Here is an 18,516-nt window from a genome sequence, read left to right as displayed (position 1 = left end):
GGCCAGGATGTTGTTCCACCATGGCCAATCCAAGTCGGTAATTCCTACGGAGATACTTGACAACTACACGATGATAATGTAGTGTATCGCTATCTGTACCCATACACTATTGCAATTTCAATATTAGATAATGTTACAGCATGTCCATTTCAGTGGAAAAAAAAATTACCTTAGGCGAGCCCCGAACATATTCGTTTACATGATGTGGTTCCTGTTCACCTCATATCCGCAGGTATGGAAGGTGGCTTCGACACTGAATTCTTTTTCAAACCTATTAAAAAAACCATCTTCAGTCTGCATATTTTAATTTATACAAAAAACTTAGCTCAATTTCCTTTCTCACTTTCTCTTAAAACTTGCAACAGTTGCAATTTGCAATGTCTAAATGACAGGCGTTTCCTTAATACCTTCCGTACTGCAACACTAGTCACATTCAGTTCTAAGACGGCAGGTCACCTTGCTTTGCCCGGACTACGAGTGTAAGACTGCCGGAGTTGTCGAACTGCTGCCTCAGAGACTGCTGGCCGACCCGCCGTCCTAGGTGATACACAGCCAGTGTCGGTGAAACGATTGTATCAATTAATAACACTTTGTCTTTGAGATCGTGGCTTGCGATAGTCCTGAGTTGTCTCTGTGCTGTAGCAGCGGATTTGTATTCATGAATCCATAAACAACATTGCGCACGCCCTGCGCCGTTACTCGCCTCCATCATGCCTGTTGAAATAACTCATCCGCGCATGCCACCAGCGGGAACACTGGGAACTACCAGTGTTAGGCGGGGGTAAGATTTGAGGGTATACTGCATCCAATGCTGTGTCAAACATTTCTGTAAGCTATTTATCCTTTTCACAATTAAAGTTTACTTTTGTACAACTAATTTATTAACACCTCCTTCGAAATCAATTTACCGACGGCGAATTCCTTAGGAGCAGCTGTATTTGGGATAGATGTATTGCCCAGTAGTTGTCTCATTCTCCCTGTTGAGGGAATCAAGTAATGCTCCGAGCATTAGGTGATGAATTTGGTAGAATAAGATGTAAGGATGTGGACGCTATGACACACGAAAGTATGGGTCGAGCTGAGGAATGTGCACTGGGGTTAAGGTGATCGCTCGTGAGAAGCGGAAAATGAAGGTTCGAGTCGCAGTCTCGCACAAATTTCCATACGTCACTATTGGGTACTAAATCTACATCTAGAATTAATTTGGAAGCGGATTAATTTCGAATATCTGCTAAATACTGAAAGAAAACCGAAAGATCGCGAGTACGTGGCAAACAACGGTAAACTCTCTCCTCGCACCCTTGATAACTTGTGCACAAACTGCATATTATAGCAGGGTAAAGCAAGATGACACTCTGCAGTTCATACAAGAAAAGTCTTCACGAATGTCAGGTCTTCTGTTTGTGATAGGATGGGAAGTATGCTTTCAAACCATCCTCCTGTAAGCACTTTTCAAGAACACATCACGAGTCTCAGACAAGCAACGAAATTTGTCGAGATGATATTCGAAGGCTATTTGCTTTCATGGCACAACGAATACAGGAGAGTATTCAGTTCCCAGTGCAATGAAAGTTCAATCATTAAAATCCGCTATATGATGAAAATCTCCACAATCTAGGGGAGTGGTGCTTCTCCAGTCATAAATTTTTAATTATTTTCTCGAAAAACATCAAACTGTGGCCATGAAACGTGGTATACGTATTCGATATGTTTTCTTGTACCTAACGAAAACCTTTGTCGCAACTATAGGACTAGAACTACTTTTAACTAGTGTAAACTTCTGCTTATATCGGTACCCACAGCAATAATTGACTACAAGGAACTAGAGGCGATCAAAGTACACTCACGTCCATTTTTTTTAAAGATTTTGGAGTTCCACGCCAAATTAATATGTTGTGGCGACACTGTGTGCACTAAATTATGGCAGAACAACTTCGAAACACGTGTCATTTGTGGAACGTCAATATGAAACTCCAAACAGGCAGTGTAAGTAGAGGCCAATTGCTCCGACAATATTTTGTGAGCGACTGAACTGAGACTTCGTTTCACATCGGTGGTTGAGATCCCAGGCGGGGTAGAAAGCTCCGAAGGTATGGGGGTATGAGGTCCACTCGTCACGACACAGAACTCTGATCATTCAGTTGCTTTAATTGCCAAATACATCTGAACACCGCAGTACCTGCACTGGCCGAAGCCCTTAATGCTTCCGCGCCTGCTTCACATCATGGGGAATCTTGCACCATGAGTTTACATCCAAGGGTGCCTCACCGCCATCTCCTTCTTATCGACATTCACCAGCTCGCTCTATATGCACCACATGGCAAATATTCTGCAAACCTCTCTTTGTGTGTACTTTGACCGACTTCAGAATAAGACTAAGTCACCTTTTAGTACCGTCACACTTATTCTTTCACGCGATTATTGAAGATCTTTTAACTTGTGGACAAACTACATATCTCTGTGTTTTAGGAAGAAGTTTTAAGTTCAGATTTACCAGTCTTGTATGGTGCAAAAATTGCCCAAATATAGAGTATAAGATATATAAACGTAGCCCTACCAACATTGCTCTGAACGCTTACTAAATATCGAAGTGAGAAAATTTTTGAAATAAAAACAGTTGTTATCAAAATATCATTTTATTTGTTTTGCCATTTGTCCTTACATAGAATAAATACATGCATTCAACATCAAAATACGTATCCATTAAGCGCTGTCTTGAAACTAGTTGTCATCAGGGCAAGAGACGAAATATACGGAGAACTAACAACGACGTTTTCTTTACTACAGTACACTAAAAGCAGTGAGTGCGGACATATTAATTACTGTCTGTACCTTGAGCAATGGACTTGCGGGGTGGAAGTATACGTGGATGTCTGCGACCTGCTGCAGAAAAACCATAATTCGATTTTGAAATTGCTGTCCCTAGCTCTTAAGAGTAATGGGGCTTCATATAGAAACTGACTCTCTAACATTAAAGATCACCCAGTTAGAATTACTGTCTTAATTACAGGTGTTCTAACAGCAGGCAAGTTTGGAGGTAGCTAAGTGCGCTATATATTTGTTTATCACAACCACGCATCTGATACCAAAATGACCATACCGTCTTGGTACACGTATAGCTTCTAGCTCCATTAGCTGGCAATGTAGCGAGGTGTAAAACAAAACTTGACTAAATTTCCGAACGTCGTGCACTTGTTCAAGAGCGATACAAAATAAATGTATAAATAAGAAAATAAATAATCAGGGAAGGAGGCCAGGTGGCAGCCCGGCCGTGCCGCAGTCACTGCACGTGTGTTGGCAGGCCTGCGAGTTAGTACCGGTAGCCGTCGCTGCCGAAGCCCGGCGCTGGCGCGGGCGCGGCCCTTCCGGTCTGCTCGTACTGGATGGTGGGGTGGTAGCCGTCCTCGTCTGCACGGTACGAGACGACCTGCACGCGGCCGTCGGGCAGCAGCACGCGGTACTCGCCCTGCGCGTTCTCGTCCTTCCGGGTCTCTTGGTGGCTGAAGTCGTTGTAGCTGGCGGCGTCCTGCACCGTGTAGCTGAACTCGTAGTTGGCCGGCTCCTGCGACAACCCACGCAGTCCCATCAGTGAACATGTCAAACTCGTGGAATGCACACTATTTTTGTAAAATTACAGTTTTCATTCTGTATGTGTGAAAGTTTTACAGTGTGCTTTCAAACTTAGTTCAACCTGTTCCCGTGAGTGGCGCCGTCACAGCATGTCTTCAAGATGGCTCCTACACTTGACGTTCGTCAGAGGCAACGTGCTGTCGTAGAATTCCTGTGTTGTGAAAACGAGACAGTGGGAAACATTCACAAGAGTTTGAAAAAAGTTGTATGGAGATGCTGCTGTCGATCGCAGTACAGTTAGTCGGTGGACAAGCAGGTTACGTGATGAAAGCGGGCACGGCAATATTGAGGATTGTTTTCACAGCGGCAGTCTTCGTACTGCTCACACTCCAGACAATGTGCAGAGAGTTAACGAATTGGTGACTGCTGACAGACGCATCACAGTGAACGCATTGTCACCCTACGTTGGGGTATGGGAAGGAAGTGTTTGCAGAATACTGAAAAAAGTTCTAATGTGTGTGAAATCTTATGGGACTTAACTGCTAAGGTCATCAGTCCCTAAGCTTACACACTACTTAACCTAAATTATCCTAAGGACAAACACACACACCCATTCCCGAGGTAGGAGTCGACTGTCCATGACTGCAGCGCCTCTGACCGCTAGGCTAATCCCGTGCGGCGAATACTGAATGTCTTGGCGTTAAAAAAGGTTTGTGCAAGGTGGGTTGCCAGGATGTTGACAGTGGCTCACGAAGAAACAAGAAAAACGGTATGCAGCGAACTTTTGGAACAGTGCGAGAATGGTGAAGATTAATTTCTGACAGATGATGAAACATGGATCCATCATTTTCCAACAAAGACGAAGAGGCAATCAATGCAGTGGCATCATGCAAATTCACCCAAGAAAAAAATTCAAAACCACACCTTCTGCTGGGAAAGTTATGGCTACGGTGTTTCCGGATTCCGAACGTCTCTTGATTGTGGACATCATGCCAAGTGGAACCACCATAAATTCTGATACATATGTGATGACACTGAAGAAACTTCAAACTCGACTGAGTCGCGTTCGACCACATTGGCAAGAGCAGGATGTTTTGCTGTTGCACGACAATGCACGGCCACATGTCAGTCAAAAAACCACGGAAGCGATCAAATAACTCGGATGGACAACACTGAATCACCCGCCTTACAGTCCTGACCTGTCTGCATGTGACTATCATGTCACTGGGAAACTGAAAGACTCTCTTCGTAGAGCAAGGTTTGAAGATGACGACTCCCTTGTGCACGCTGCCAAACAGTGGCTCCAACAGGTTGTTCCAGAATTCTAGCGTGCGGGTATACAGGCGCTGGTTCCAAGATGGCGTAAGACAGTTGAGAGGGATGGAAATTATGTGAAGAAATGAAAATACTGTTCCTAAAGAATGTATCTACACACTGTAAAACTTTCAGTCATGTAGAATAAAAGATGGATTAAAAAAATAGAGTGCATTTCTTTTGGAGTGACCCTCGAATGTGTATATGTCACACTCTCGAAAGACGACATTGGTCCCTTTGAAGCGTCGTCCACTAGAATGCCAGTCCAGAGAGCTAACCACTGGAACCATGATGCTCACTCCAGTATTCTCGTTGACCATGTGTTCTCTATTACATCTTTAAGACAATAACGAACAATTGTGCAACGAAAAGCATCTAGCGACTGAAAAAAGCGCATGTCTTCCCTGCTTTCAAGAAAGGCAGTAGGACAGATGCTCATAATTATGAGTCTGTATCATTGATGTCAATCTGTCGTATAATAATGGAAAATGCTTTATACTCAAGAGTTTTGACGCCTTTGGGGGATGAAAACCTCTGTATAAAAATCAAAATGGATTGTGCAAACAGAGCTGTTGCCAAACTCAGTAGATGCTGTACCTCTGTAGGACTCATAGCACAGTAGACGACGGTGCTGAGGTTGATGACGTGTTCCTTGACTTCAGGAATGCATTTGACAGGGCCCCGTACTGCCGGTTAGTGAAAGAAATACGAATTTATCGAGCATCGGCCCAAATTTGCGCCTGTATTCAAGAGTTTCTTGCAGATAGAACTCAACATACCGCTCATAAGGTTACAAAAAAGACGGGTGTAATGGTAGCTCCAGAAGATTTGCAGAATGATCCGCAGAGGATTGGTGAATGGTACATAAAACAAAATGTAACAGACTGCCCATAGACAGGAAAAGAAAGTCACTTCTCTTCAACTACACTATTGACAACAAATTGCTGGAAACAGTCTCTACCGTAAAGTATCTAGAAGTGACTATACAAATAGTGGCAAAAGCAGATGTGAGAATTAAATTCACAGGAACAATCTTAATCAAACGTAACCACTGCAGGAAAGAAGTGGCTTAAAAAGCGCTTTTTTGACCTATTCTTGAGCATTGTTCATCAGTCCGGGGTCTGATAGAAGAGACAGGGCAGATCCAACGAAGAGTGTCACGTTTCGTCAAGCGATCCTTTAGCCGATGCTTAGCGACATTCATTCTTCCCACGCTCCATTCGCGAGTGGAACAGGGGATGCGGGATCAGTTAGCCACACCAGACGCACACACGGTCAGGTGGCGCGTGGAGTATTGATGCAGATGTAGATATCGTCTGAGAGATTCCACAACTCTTAAAATATTTGTAATAGTAGTTGTTATTACAGTCTCGGTAACATATATTCAACTTGATTACTAGTTTGAATAACAAACAATGATCATTTTTCGTAGTGATTGATCACGACTTGTCAGTGTTTGAAAAAAATTGCCTTTTCGCTTTTCCTGATTAATCAGATCTCAAGATCACCATTTCATATGATCGCAATTAGTAATCAAGTGTGAATTTGTTCAGCCGAGTTTTAATAACAACCACTTTTAAAAATCTCTATGATGAGTATGCTGTGGGCACTCCCGTTTTCCAAGGTGGCAACATCCGTGTTCATAGTGCTTCGCGTATACTCGTTCCTTATCCATAGAACACTCAGGCACGGTATCGGACCTATGTGTAACAGTGAGTTAACTGTAGTAATTAAAAGCCGTGCAATTCACTTGCTCTACTGCATATAACCAGCAAAGAGTGGCTGCAGGTGAATATAGCGTGCCTGAAGAAACTTGTGGTTCCCCTGAGCCACGAAATGAGGCATTGTTAAGGCTAGAGACGGTGTTACAAGGTTTAGTGTGATCTGATCTGGGCGTGACCAATATCTTGTCGAGTGTGCTTATGCAGTACTCATCTCAATAGAAAATTAAAATTTGCCGACGACCAGATTCGGATGAGAAGCATCCATTAACAAGCTTATAACAATAAGGCTAACTATATTGAGGTGCAAACTCTTCAAAGAAATCTGCTTGCGCAACTGAACTAGAATGCCTACAAATAACGATGAAGCTAATTGAAACTATTTGAACAGCTCTAGCTATTAGCTTTTGTTGCATTACCTTCCGTATACACCAGTTCCTAACAGACGTACTGGTATAATTGGGACATAAACGTGCGTGCTCTCGCTGCATGGAGCAAAAGTTATGTTTTATTGTGAACGACGTAGGAAACGGTTGCGAGATATTGTAGCATCTACAAAAAATTATTCTAAAAAAAAGAAAAAGTGAACAAGCGAAAAAATATTTGCTCTTTACAGCTCCTGTTCCAGGCTTCCGAACCTACTCAACAGTATACCCTCATAGATGATACACCGTCTACAGCCCATAGTGTTAGACAGCACTCGATAAAAATAAAAGATCATCACTTACGACGGAATTACGTACAACCATCGGATAAAATGTCGCCGTTTTGCTTTCCTAGAAAATCTTGTCACCCAGTACAATGTGAATTCCCACGCATACTACTTTTATGAGCCTGGAATAATTTCCGAATTTTCACTCTCGTCCAATAAGCGCAACAAACAGCCTCAGTGCCATCTCCTCCTACCAACTTATCAAAGTCGCCCACCATTTTCTACCAACCAGTTGGCTTTTCCTCCGCATTCTGATAAACAACTCGCGCTACTCACTCATCTACTGAACATTAACACAACTACTACAAGCCTATCGTTTTTCAATCCTATAACTTTGAAAAGATCCTGTATATCCCCTGTTAACGTTTCTGACGTATGCCCATTCAGTTAACAGCATCCGTTTGCGGCTTCCAGTCGCCTATGATCCGACGTGCCTAAACCTAATAATCCTGTTCATAGCTTTCAGAATGTGAACCACACCGCTTTACTTTAAGCTCGCCAGTTTTCCTTAATATATTCGCTTTGCTTTAACCTATCGTACTATCTATAAATCTCAGCAATACCTCCGAAACATTTTCAGCCAGCAGCTTCTTAAATGAAACAATTGCAAAACATTACAAATGATTACAGGACGAAAAATCAGCATTCTACATAATCCTGATTTGATAGAAGCCGTTGGTAACCATCATATTTGACTTATACACAAAAAAACTGAAAGTTAAATTAACTTATAATCCATCCCATTTAACAAGCCAAATTGAAGTTTGCATTGGACCAAATTTACTGTAATGAGTGATAATTCTACTCACATGTGATGAAGAATATGCAAGCATCGCCCTTATTTCTGTTTCCTCAAAACACTATCACTTCACCTTGACTAGTTTTCCCTGTCCGCTTACATTTCACACTACGAAGCACGCTTCGAAACAATTTGCAGTTGCCCAATAAAACAGTTATCAACTTACTCTGCATGACCATGAATTTCATACTGGTCTCCACCCACCCTTCCAAATGTAGCTACCAATCTCCTTTCCTATAGGCAGTGTTCAAACATTTTGATTGATGTTCCGTTTTATTATGAAACACTCGCTCACATCAGGGAATTTACCGTGTCCAGAACTTTTTCTTCGAGTTTCAGAGCCTCAGACTCAGCAAAATCCCACTCACTTGCCATCCCTCACATCTATGGCATAGTACTTTGTCAGTAGATGTCCTTCGGCTTCAGGATTACCATAGTTGTTAGTAAATAACGATATGATGTAATTTAATGACAAAATACAAATTAAGCTATTTGTATTGTAAGTCTTACAAATCCCTTCTAATAATAACTGATTTGAAAGTATATAACTTATAGCCTTCGTCCTCTCTAATTTTTCCTCTCTTTCTATCTTTCACCATGTCTCCCGCTTGCTTGCCACCCCTTCGACACGAAAAACATGAAACGGCAATGTGGACGAAAAGCTGCATGGTGCGGTATTACTCACATAGTAGGGGTCTTCCCTCGCTCCTGGGCGCCCGCTGGCTGGCACGCCGTACACGGGGGCCGGCGCCATACCTCCTGGTCGCGGGAGGCCGTATGAGGTAGAAGGTCCGCCACCCGCGCTGAAGGGCCTCGGAGCCCCCGCCTTGGCCGAGAACGGCCTCGGGCCCGGCGCACCGTACGAGCCGCCGGGGGCGGAGGGCCTGGGGGCGGCGTAGAGCACGCCACCGCCGCCGGCGCCCGGGGGGCCGTACTGCGAACTCGGCGCCAGGTACTGTCTGCCCAGCGGTGCCTCCGCCGTCACACTCACCAGCAGCGCCGACAACAACACGTACACCTGCTGCACACCAACAAACACTTGCTCCCCTTCGAGTAGTTGATTATGCCATGCAGCTCGCATTTATAAGCCGTAAATCACGTTCAACTGCTGTAAAAATCCTTACTAGTGCTGCCAGGTTCGAATGTCAGTAAACCGTGATCAGGCACAAGAAATTATACATTTACAGTACTTGTTTTGAGACACATACGACATTTCATTCCACTTTACATAACGTCAGCGTATTACTAGAGACCAGTTCACGCTTTGGATGGTATCTAGTGTGACACGAAAAGTCGTGTACGCATCCTCGAAACTACTACAATTGTACAATTTGTGGTGTCTGAAGATGATTAGTAACAATTGAGACTGGCAGCAATAGTAATGAGTTTTCAGTTCACTCCGTGGTCTCGAGAACCACCAGTCAGTAAAGGTGTCGTAGTTGCAGCAAAAGCGACTCATCCTAGGAAAAAGGACTCATAAGTTAAGATATAATCTCTCCTTGACGACTATATCAATGGGGCAAAGCACAAGCTCGAAATGGAGGCTTTCTTCAGTAGCATTAGCCTCAAGTGAATAGGAAAACCACTAAAGCCGTAAATTCCTGTATGAAGACTATTGCGTTTGACATTTGTGCCCCTCAGTCAGCCTCCATTACGGAGGAAAACCTCATGCGCGTTACATATAATTAATGAAAATATGAAAAACTGGGATGAATAACTAGTCATTTGATGCGATATACTCTGTCTTTGCGTGTGGCTCTTGCACTCCGCAACGCTGCAGACCTTCAAGTCCTTGATTTTGCGACCTACTAGTTAGTTTAAGGGTCTCACCTCATGGTACTTCAATCTGAAAGATAGCTGCTGATAGCGAAAGAAAGATCCGCTCCCAGCGTATTCTATCGATCTTTAATTCTAGAGTTTTACGAGCGAATACCTCAACCTCGTGATCTAGATATTCGACATCTATTCCTTATGACCCATAAGTTAAGGGTTACATTCACAGTAACCATATATTTTTCTGAATTTGAGGGTTATGAAAGGATGTACGCTCAGAACCTAATAAAGCTGTGGTTTCTGAACGCAGCCGACAAAATGACTTGCACCAAGCTACATTATTTTTATTTATTTAGTTGTTCTCAGACTAACGTTTGGTTAATAAAAAATTGCTTCGTCAATTCGATTAGATAATGAGGAGCCTAACTGAAGATGATAACAAAGCTAACAGTACGAAAATCCCTTAAGCAACAATACCGTACACAGTCAGTCCAAAAAATCCCGGTACTGATTTTATTCCTGGCGGATTAGAGGCGTCAGCGAAGTAACTACTTCAGAAGATTGAACTGACAACTGTAAACAACAGAAGTGCATTCGACCAAGCAGCTGTGAGCAGGCAGTGCTCAGTAGTGGATGTGCGACCATAGTGTGTCGACGTTGTTCTTTCACAAAAAGCAATGGAGAAACATCTCTAAATCAAATGTTTAAGACATTTTCCAGAATTTTTTGAGAGTGTGGGTAAGATTCGTCCTTCACACCTTGACTCCCGAAAATAATGACATAACTAAAATGCTATACGAGGAAATTGTTATACGGAAAAAAATCATCACAGGTGACGAGAGTTGCTGTTATGAGTACAGACCTACCACCAAACGACAAACTACAGAGATTCACATAACAACGCTTTGTCTATTTAACCGAGAATGAACCAACGTCTCGTGCGAGTTGAACAACATCCCAAAGTAGTACTTTTCTGATATCTTCAAACAGTGAAGGAACGTTCTGTGCATTGTAAGCAAGTGGGAGGAGATTGTAAAACACGTGAAGCATTGAAAACACCATCTCAACTTTTCGCTAACTGTTATGAATTCAGTCTCGAAAGATTCTGGACTGACGAGGTATGGAAATTAATTAACTAAAGAAAAACGTTTTAACTGCGTCACCTGCTTTACTTTCTTCATCCTGATTTTGCATTTCTATGTACATTTTAATAGCAGGAAAGTTTTCGCATCTTATTGCACTTGACCACACAAAGCGTTTGCTGAATTTCCTAAAATTACAGTCCTACAAGAAAACAAGACATGTAATTTTCTAGGCAACATGTTCACATTTAGCAGTCCCTGGGGAACTCTGTTACGATACACAAGACACGTAACTTTTTTCAGCAGGGTAACGCTTTCACCTGATGTAACTCATTCTAAACCTTGAGCGTACACCTTAACTTATCACAAAATATTAGTATCCACTGATGATGACTTATCTGGGAATTCAGAAGATTCATCGTACTAGAGTCTCAGCTCACAGTTTTACGTAGCAAAAAAAAAAAAAAAAAAAAAAAAAAATTACGGAGAGGATCAGTCAGTTTAAGTTGCAGTATTTTTGATATAAACCATGTCATTATTGTAAAAGACTGAGGGAAACCATCTTTTTATAAAAAAAATGGCTCTGAGCACTATGGGACTTATCATCTATGGTCATCAGTCCCCTAGAACTCAGAACTACTTAAACCTAACTAACCTAAGGACGTCACACAACACCCATCATTTTTATAGCCTTTAGGTACATGGTATTATTCTTCCACTCCATTCGCGAATGAGTATGAAAGACAGTAGCTACTACTGATTCGTGGTACACTAATTCTGCGCTACCTGGAAACTGACTTTTACCTAAGTGCGAGAACTAGGACGACTTCACTCAGTTTCCCCCTTGAAAAAACTTAGGAGTGATGTCAAGGGAAAGATGTAACTACAGCTCCCAGAGTGGACGTTGAGACGTTATTCTTGAAGTAGAGAACTACCCAAAAAACGCTGTGACTGTGAACTAGCCCCCGAGAAGCTGATGTGTTGTGTTCTCTATTCGGATTCTGTCGGATGCGTAACGCTGCATGGAAAAGTCTAGAGGATGTGTTTACCCACCAAACAATATTTAAAGGCTGGTGATGGTAACGAGGATTGCTTTACAATCTGAAAAATCTTAGTAATTTCCACAAGTGCAGCGCAGAACAAAAAACAAGCGTTATGTTTATTACCCGTCACAAGTATTCAGTATGCAGCCACAGACGTACCATTGACACAAATACATACTATTTCAGATAATTATCTGAGTAAAGTCTGAACATCTCCTAGACCAATTTTTTCTATAAGAGTTTTTCTATTAAAATCTAGCAACTAAAGGAATCATGCTGTAGCTAAGCCATGTCTCCGCAATATCCTTTCTTGCAGGAGTGGTAGTTCTGCAAAGTTCACAGGAGAGCTTCTGTGAAGTTTGGAACGTAGGAGACGAGGTACTGGCTGAAATAAAGCTGTGAGGAGGTGTCGTGCTTGGGTAGCTCAGTTGCTAGGGCACTTGACCGCGTAAGGCAAAGGTCCCGAGTTCTAGTCTCGGTCTGGCGCACAGTTTTAATCTGCCAGGAAGTTTGAAAGGGAATCATGTTTATTTCGTTATTCGATTTACTTAAGGTACCCCAGTTAGACGCATAAGGAAATTTGACGATTAAATTATTAATTTTTATTAGATTTAACTCAGTGTGCTATTTATTAACCCGTAAATTGGCAGCAGATAGCTATACTCACAACTATTTCAACACAAGTCGCGTAGGGACCAATGAAGCAGAAGTTAACGAGCTATTTGTAGCACTCTCGACAAATACGTTTGAGATTTCTTTAACAACAAATATCTAGTTCAATGGTTAACTATCGATTCTCTGTAAGAGAAAGCTGAGTTTACGTTCTCCCAGGGATGCTGTACCCAGGCACAGTTGCGTTAAGAGTAATGCCAATGAAGCAGTGACCAGTGAATCAGAAGTTAAAGAACTATTTTAGTACACTTGGCAAAAACATTTGAGATTTCTCTTACATCAAATAATTCAAAAATTTACTTCCCATTGCCTATAACAAAAAGCTGAATTGCTGTTTCCCAGGGATGCAGTAAAGCGGTGCAGTTACGTTGAAAAGTAATGCCGACAAATAATACTCATGTTTATCGGAGCTTGAAGTACTTTTCTACTAGTGTCTCTGGAGCCCATTGTGCCAAAGCTTAACGAGACGCTGAGTGGCAGAAGTGGTGGCTGGTGCACTCACCTTCATGTTTGAGGATGCTGGAGGACTGTGGACGAGTGTGCCCGCTGCTGGGCGCGCAGACTTTTTATAGCGGCCGGCGCCGCCCCTGGATGTCCCTGGCCTCTGCGGTTCGGCGGTGGTGTGCTGCAAGCTGCCAGGGGAGCAGGGGAGGCGGGCGGCCGCCCCCGTTGTGGCGGACCGAGGCAGACGGCGAGGTGAGGCAAGGTGTCGCCCGGGCGCTTTGAGCCGCGCTCTGAGGCAACGCGACGAAATGAAATGTCAGGCGCGACGTGTCGCGTCGGGTCACCCAGTAAACGCCGAACTGGAAGCACTTCTCTCCACAGACAGCACGCTGCAAAGGCGGCGCACTTCATTTTCACGCAGTGCTATTACATTAAGATAAGATTCAGCGAGACCAGGCATCGCCTGCAGAGAGAACCGCGACACTAAGAAATAAAGCAGTGGAGCAGTCAAATGTTGGACAAATATTCCTTATTGCCTGTTTCACTTGTCGAACTCGAACATATTCAGTATACGAGACGAACATTAACGAAACCAAGAAACTGCATGGAATGATTCTTGACTGGAAATGGAGGAAAAAAGATGCTACAAACAAGTGTTCGGAAATGCATCGTTTTCACATCAGGTAACGAATGACGGTTCCTGTGACCGTGTACCATGTGTTTCTTGTGTGTTGCAGGCTGTGTGACAGACGCAGCAGAATGGTTCTGTTATCATGTCAGGATCAAGCCGACATGGCGTTTGTGAATGGCCAAACAGATGGAAACGGTCCACAGGCACCACGGCTGTAAGACAGCAGGTAACGTCACAGACACCAACTACATCAAACAACATTTCCAGCCCTTTTTGTGTGAACTTTGGGCAGATGAACGTGCAAGGAAGCAGCGGACTGGGCACCTACCAGATCTGAAGAACCAGTTACTACAGAATATAGAGACGAACTTCAGTATAAGTTCCAGGCAAGTGGCCTGTCAACATAATGTAAAATATAGTACGATCGTGGGTATCCTGCACGACAGATAAGTGTGCACGCGTTCTTTGCATCCCATATAGGCCACTTTGAACAGCTGTTGTGACGTGGATGTGATGCAGCTCTGTCCTGTGTTTCGGGACGATTTGTTGTCGTTATACACACACCGTCCGTTGTAGGACACAAGTTCAGTACCAGTCAGGAATCCGTCCATATTCGGTTTTATTAATGATCACTTATATATAGGGTGTTACAAAAAGGTACGGCCAAATTTTCATGAAACATTCCTCACACACAAAGAAAGAAAATATGTCATGTGGACATGTGTCCGAAAACGCTTACTTTCCATGTTAGAACTCATTTAATTATATCTCTTCAAATCACATTAATCATGGAATGGAAACACACAGCAACAGAACGTACCAGCGTGACTTCAAATTCTTTGTTACAGGAAATGTTCAAAATGTCCTCCGTTAGCGAGGATACATGCATCCACCCTCCGTCGCATGGAATCCCTGGTGCGCTGATGGAGCCCAGAAGAATGGCGTATTGTATCACAGCCGTCCACAATACGAGCACGAAAAGTCTCTACATTTGGTGTCGGGGTTGCGTAGACAAGAGCTTTCAAATGTCCCCATCAATGAAAGTCAAGAGGGTTGAGGTCAGGAGAGCGTGGAGACTATGGAATTTTTCCGCCTCTACCAATCCATCGGTCACCGAATCTGTTGTTGAGAAGCGTACGAACACTTCGACTGAAATGTGCAGGAGCTCCATCGTGCATGAACCACATGTTGTGTCGTATTTGTAAAGGCACATGTTCTAGCAGCACAGGTAGAGTATCCCGCATGAAATCATGATGACGTGCTCCATTGAGCGTCGGTGGAAGAAACTAAAATGAGCTCTAACATGGAAATTAAGCGTTTCCGGACACATGTCCACATAACATCTTTTCTTTATTTCAGTGTGAGGAATGTTTCCTGAAAGTTTGGCCGTACCTCTTTGTAACACCCTGTATATATGACCTGAGTAATGCTCAAAAGGTCATGCTAAACGTTGAAAACAGATCCATGACTATGTTTCAGTACTGTCTCAATAATGATACATTGGGCTTTGAGCACAAAGGTCTCCATTTCTATTGCGATGTGAGGTTCTTCACACAGAGATGGTCGGTCACCCGGACGTGTCTGACCAAAATGGAAGTGTTCCCATCATCCTTGCAATGCGTCATGTGTCTGTACATTGCTTCCGTACACTTTCACGAAATCAGCATGATTTGGAAATTCATGGTAAGGTCTTATGGGACGAAACTGCTGAGGGCATCGATCCCTAAGCTACACGCTACTTAATCTACCTTCAACTAACTTACGCTAAGGACGACACACACACCCATGCCCGAGGGAGGACTCGGACCTCCGACGGGGTGAACTGCGTAAACCTTGACAAGACGCCGTACACCATGCAGCTACCCCGCGGGGTTAGCATTGATTCTTGCACCGTTGTTCGCTTTCATATGCAGAATACCAATTATCAAACAAAATTCCATTTTATCTGTGAGTGTCGACATTTTGTTTTGGGTCTTGTACCGATGGACTACGACAGTGTGTAGCGGGCATGTACATACAAGTACCCACAAATGAGCAAAAAATTACTCGTGTAACTTTATTGTTTAGAGATGACGATTAAAACTTTATGACCACCCCTTGCAATATGTTAGTCAAATCAAAAGCCGAAACTATTCATTCCTCAGTAGATATCATTCCAAGGCCTAGGCAAGAGTTACAGGACAAAGGACCCGCAGTATTTGCCCCCATGACTTCTACGACATAATTTACATCCGTAGTAACCAATTACCCAATACGCTGAAATGCTTCGGATTGTCCCTCAACCATACACTAAAACGGAAAGCGCACGTACTGAACAAGAAACATAACAGATGAAAATTACAAACCGGCTGATCGTAGGAGTTGCACCTCTCTGTCATACTCACGTCCAGAATGTCTTAATCTGGCCAACCTTATCTTACGCTATTGTCTCCTGGAATTGCGCTCCACCAGGACGTTGTCACTGCCTCCAAATCCTCGAAATCCATTCCCTTCATCTTATCCTTTAGTTTCCTCCATTCGAACACCGAATCCTGTTTTAAATTAATTCCCCCCACACAGGTGCTCTCTATTGCCGTGCTGAACACATGATGTTCTTACACTTTCCGCAAACTCCACACCAACCACCTAGTAGTTCATTCCTGATTACCAACCTATGTACTCTGCCACTTATGCAATAGCAAATCCCAGCTACCTTACACCTACAGACTCTCCACCCCCCCCCCCCCCCATCTTCTCTTACCTGCCCATGAAATCTTCCCTTAGATTTACCTGTACCTTCACCTTTAACAACAAACTTGTCAGGGCTGTTCCTCTCACCACCGTTTTCAATAGGATGGCTCGTTTCCCACATCTCCATCTCTTCCTTACTACAACATTCTATAACACTTTTTCGAATGAAAACCTTCGCCAGTTACTGTTCACCTCGTAATTGTCATTATCTTTCCATAAAATCTCAATTAAACTATCGCTATTTCAATAGATTAACTTTGCGTAATTTATTATCTGTTTCCGTGTCCATTCTCCTACAATATTTTGTAAAAGACGTTTTAGGCTTCGACTGTTACTTGATATACACGTTTCATTCTCCCTGTTTCAGCAAACGCTCGTTGCTCAAGTAATAACTCACAATCAAGTCCAATAATACAAACACAAAAATTAAATAAGGTATACAAAAACATGTGTCCGAAATGTAGAGGGAAAGGAGTACTTTGTTGTTAAAGGTGAGGATAAATCTATGGGAAGAGTTCTTAGTCAGGTAAGAGAAGAAGCTTGAAGTTTCATAGGGGGAGATGTGGAGAGTCTGTAGGTGTAACGTTGCTGGGATTTGCTGTGGCTTCAACCTGAAACCGCGTGACTTCTACGGTCGCAGGTTCGAATCCTGCCTCGGGCATGGATGTATGTGATGTCCTTAGGTTAGTTAGGTTTAATTAGTTCTAAGTTCTATGGAACTGATGACCTCAGATATTAAGTCCCATAGTGCTCAGAGCCATTTGAGCCATTTGCTGTTGCATGAGTTACAGAATAGATGGACTGGTAACCAGGGATGAAATTGCTAGGTGGTTGGTATGGAGTTTGCGGAAAGTGTACGAACATTTGGTGTTCAGCACGGCAATAGAGGGCAGCTGTGTGGGGGAATTAATTTAATACAGGATTCAGTGTTCGAACGGGGAAGCGTAGACCGAAATTTTGGGGATTTATCCTTGACATCAGACCATTTTAAAAAGTTTATAAGAACGTGAGTATGAAAACACATTGTTAGGCATGCTGAAAGGTTCTTTACATCATAAGCTGCACATGTCTTTTCCTGGCTACATGTATAAAGGATGCTCTGTGGATTCAAATGAGTATATTGTTGTCAATTAGTCAGTTCACGTGAGAGAGAATTATGTGGCTGACGTGGCTGGAAGAGGATGTGCTCTGGTGTGGAGGCCGAATTGCGAAACTCTGTTGCAGTAGTGGGAATTTGTAAAATAAGTCAATTCCCGACCAAATAATTGCGGGCGCTAGAATTGTAGGAGTAGGATGTGTGTAGGGAACGCATTTTACTTGTGGTTTGTAAATTTCTTAACTTGCATTATTTTACTACTACGACACTGTTGCATCAATATCCCACACATGCATACACCCTGGAAAGAATCACATTAATTTTACCTCTCTTGATTTTTAAGCGCCGATCGTGAATATTGTTTAAAGAATTGATTTTCTTGAAAGTTTCGTCTAAAGAGTTAACTTTATAAACATAGCGTTTATTTCGAAATTTCAGTTATCAGCTAATGTTTACGTCCATTGATGAAGGGATGTCAATAACTTGAAGTGCAGTTAGTTTTCAAATTATTCGACACTGAGCCTCTACACCCAACTGGCTCTATTTTAAATCATTGCACATGGCAATAATCATTTAAGTATGGAAAATCAACGTGATTCAAATACTGAGCTTTACTTTAAAGTGTTTACAGCAATATAGTTATCACATACAAGGTGACAACACTGAACTATATGAAAAAATGTAAATTTGTTACCAACTACGGCGTGCACACACTTTATCCAACATGTACAATAAACTAATTACAGATATTTGGATTAAGATTATGACGTGTCCGATTTGCCTGCTGTCGTCGACACAGGCCCGTGCCGTTGGCCCCTGGGAATCCCGTGGCCTGATTCCAGTTGCCAAAATGCTCCTCCCTGACATCACTCTCCTGCTTCGATGGGGTCGAGATCCGTCTTGCATGAACCACATATTGTCGAAATCAG

General features: G+C 42.8%; 1 protein-coding gene across 1 annotated transcript in view; it reads right to left on the bottom strand.

Moving 5' to 3' along the window:
- Positions 1-2,650: 2,650 nt before the first annotated feature.
- Positions 2,651-18,516, bottom strand: part of LOC126272107 (pro-resilin-like) — a 157,601-nt gene continuing 141,735 nt past the window's right edge. The window contains exon 3 of the mRNA XM_049974701.1: positions 2,651-3,562. Coding sequence (XP_049830658.1) covers positions 3,311-3,562 — 252 coding nt within the window. The 3' untranslated portion in view covers positions 2,651-3,310. The remainder of the gene's footprint in view (positions 3,563-18,516) is intronic.

The sequence above is a fragment of the Schistocerca gregaria genome, chromosome 5, assembly GCF_023897955.1.
Source record: "Schistocerca gregaria isolate iqSchGreg1 chromosome 5, iqSchGreg1.2, whole genome shotgun sequence".
In the NCBI taxonomy this organism is placed as follows: domain Eukaryota; kingdom Metazoa; phylum Arthropoda; class Insecta; order Orthoptera; family Acrididae; genus Schistocerca; species Schistocerca gregaria.
The sequence above is the reverse complement of the archived record's forward strand: the minus strand, read 5'-3'. Positions and strand labels throughout refer to the sequence as shown.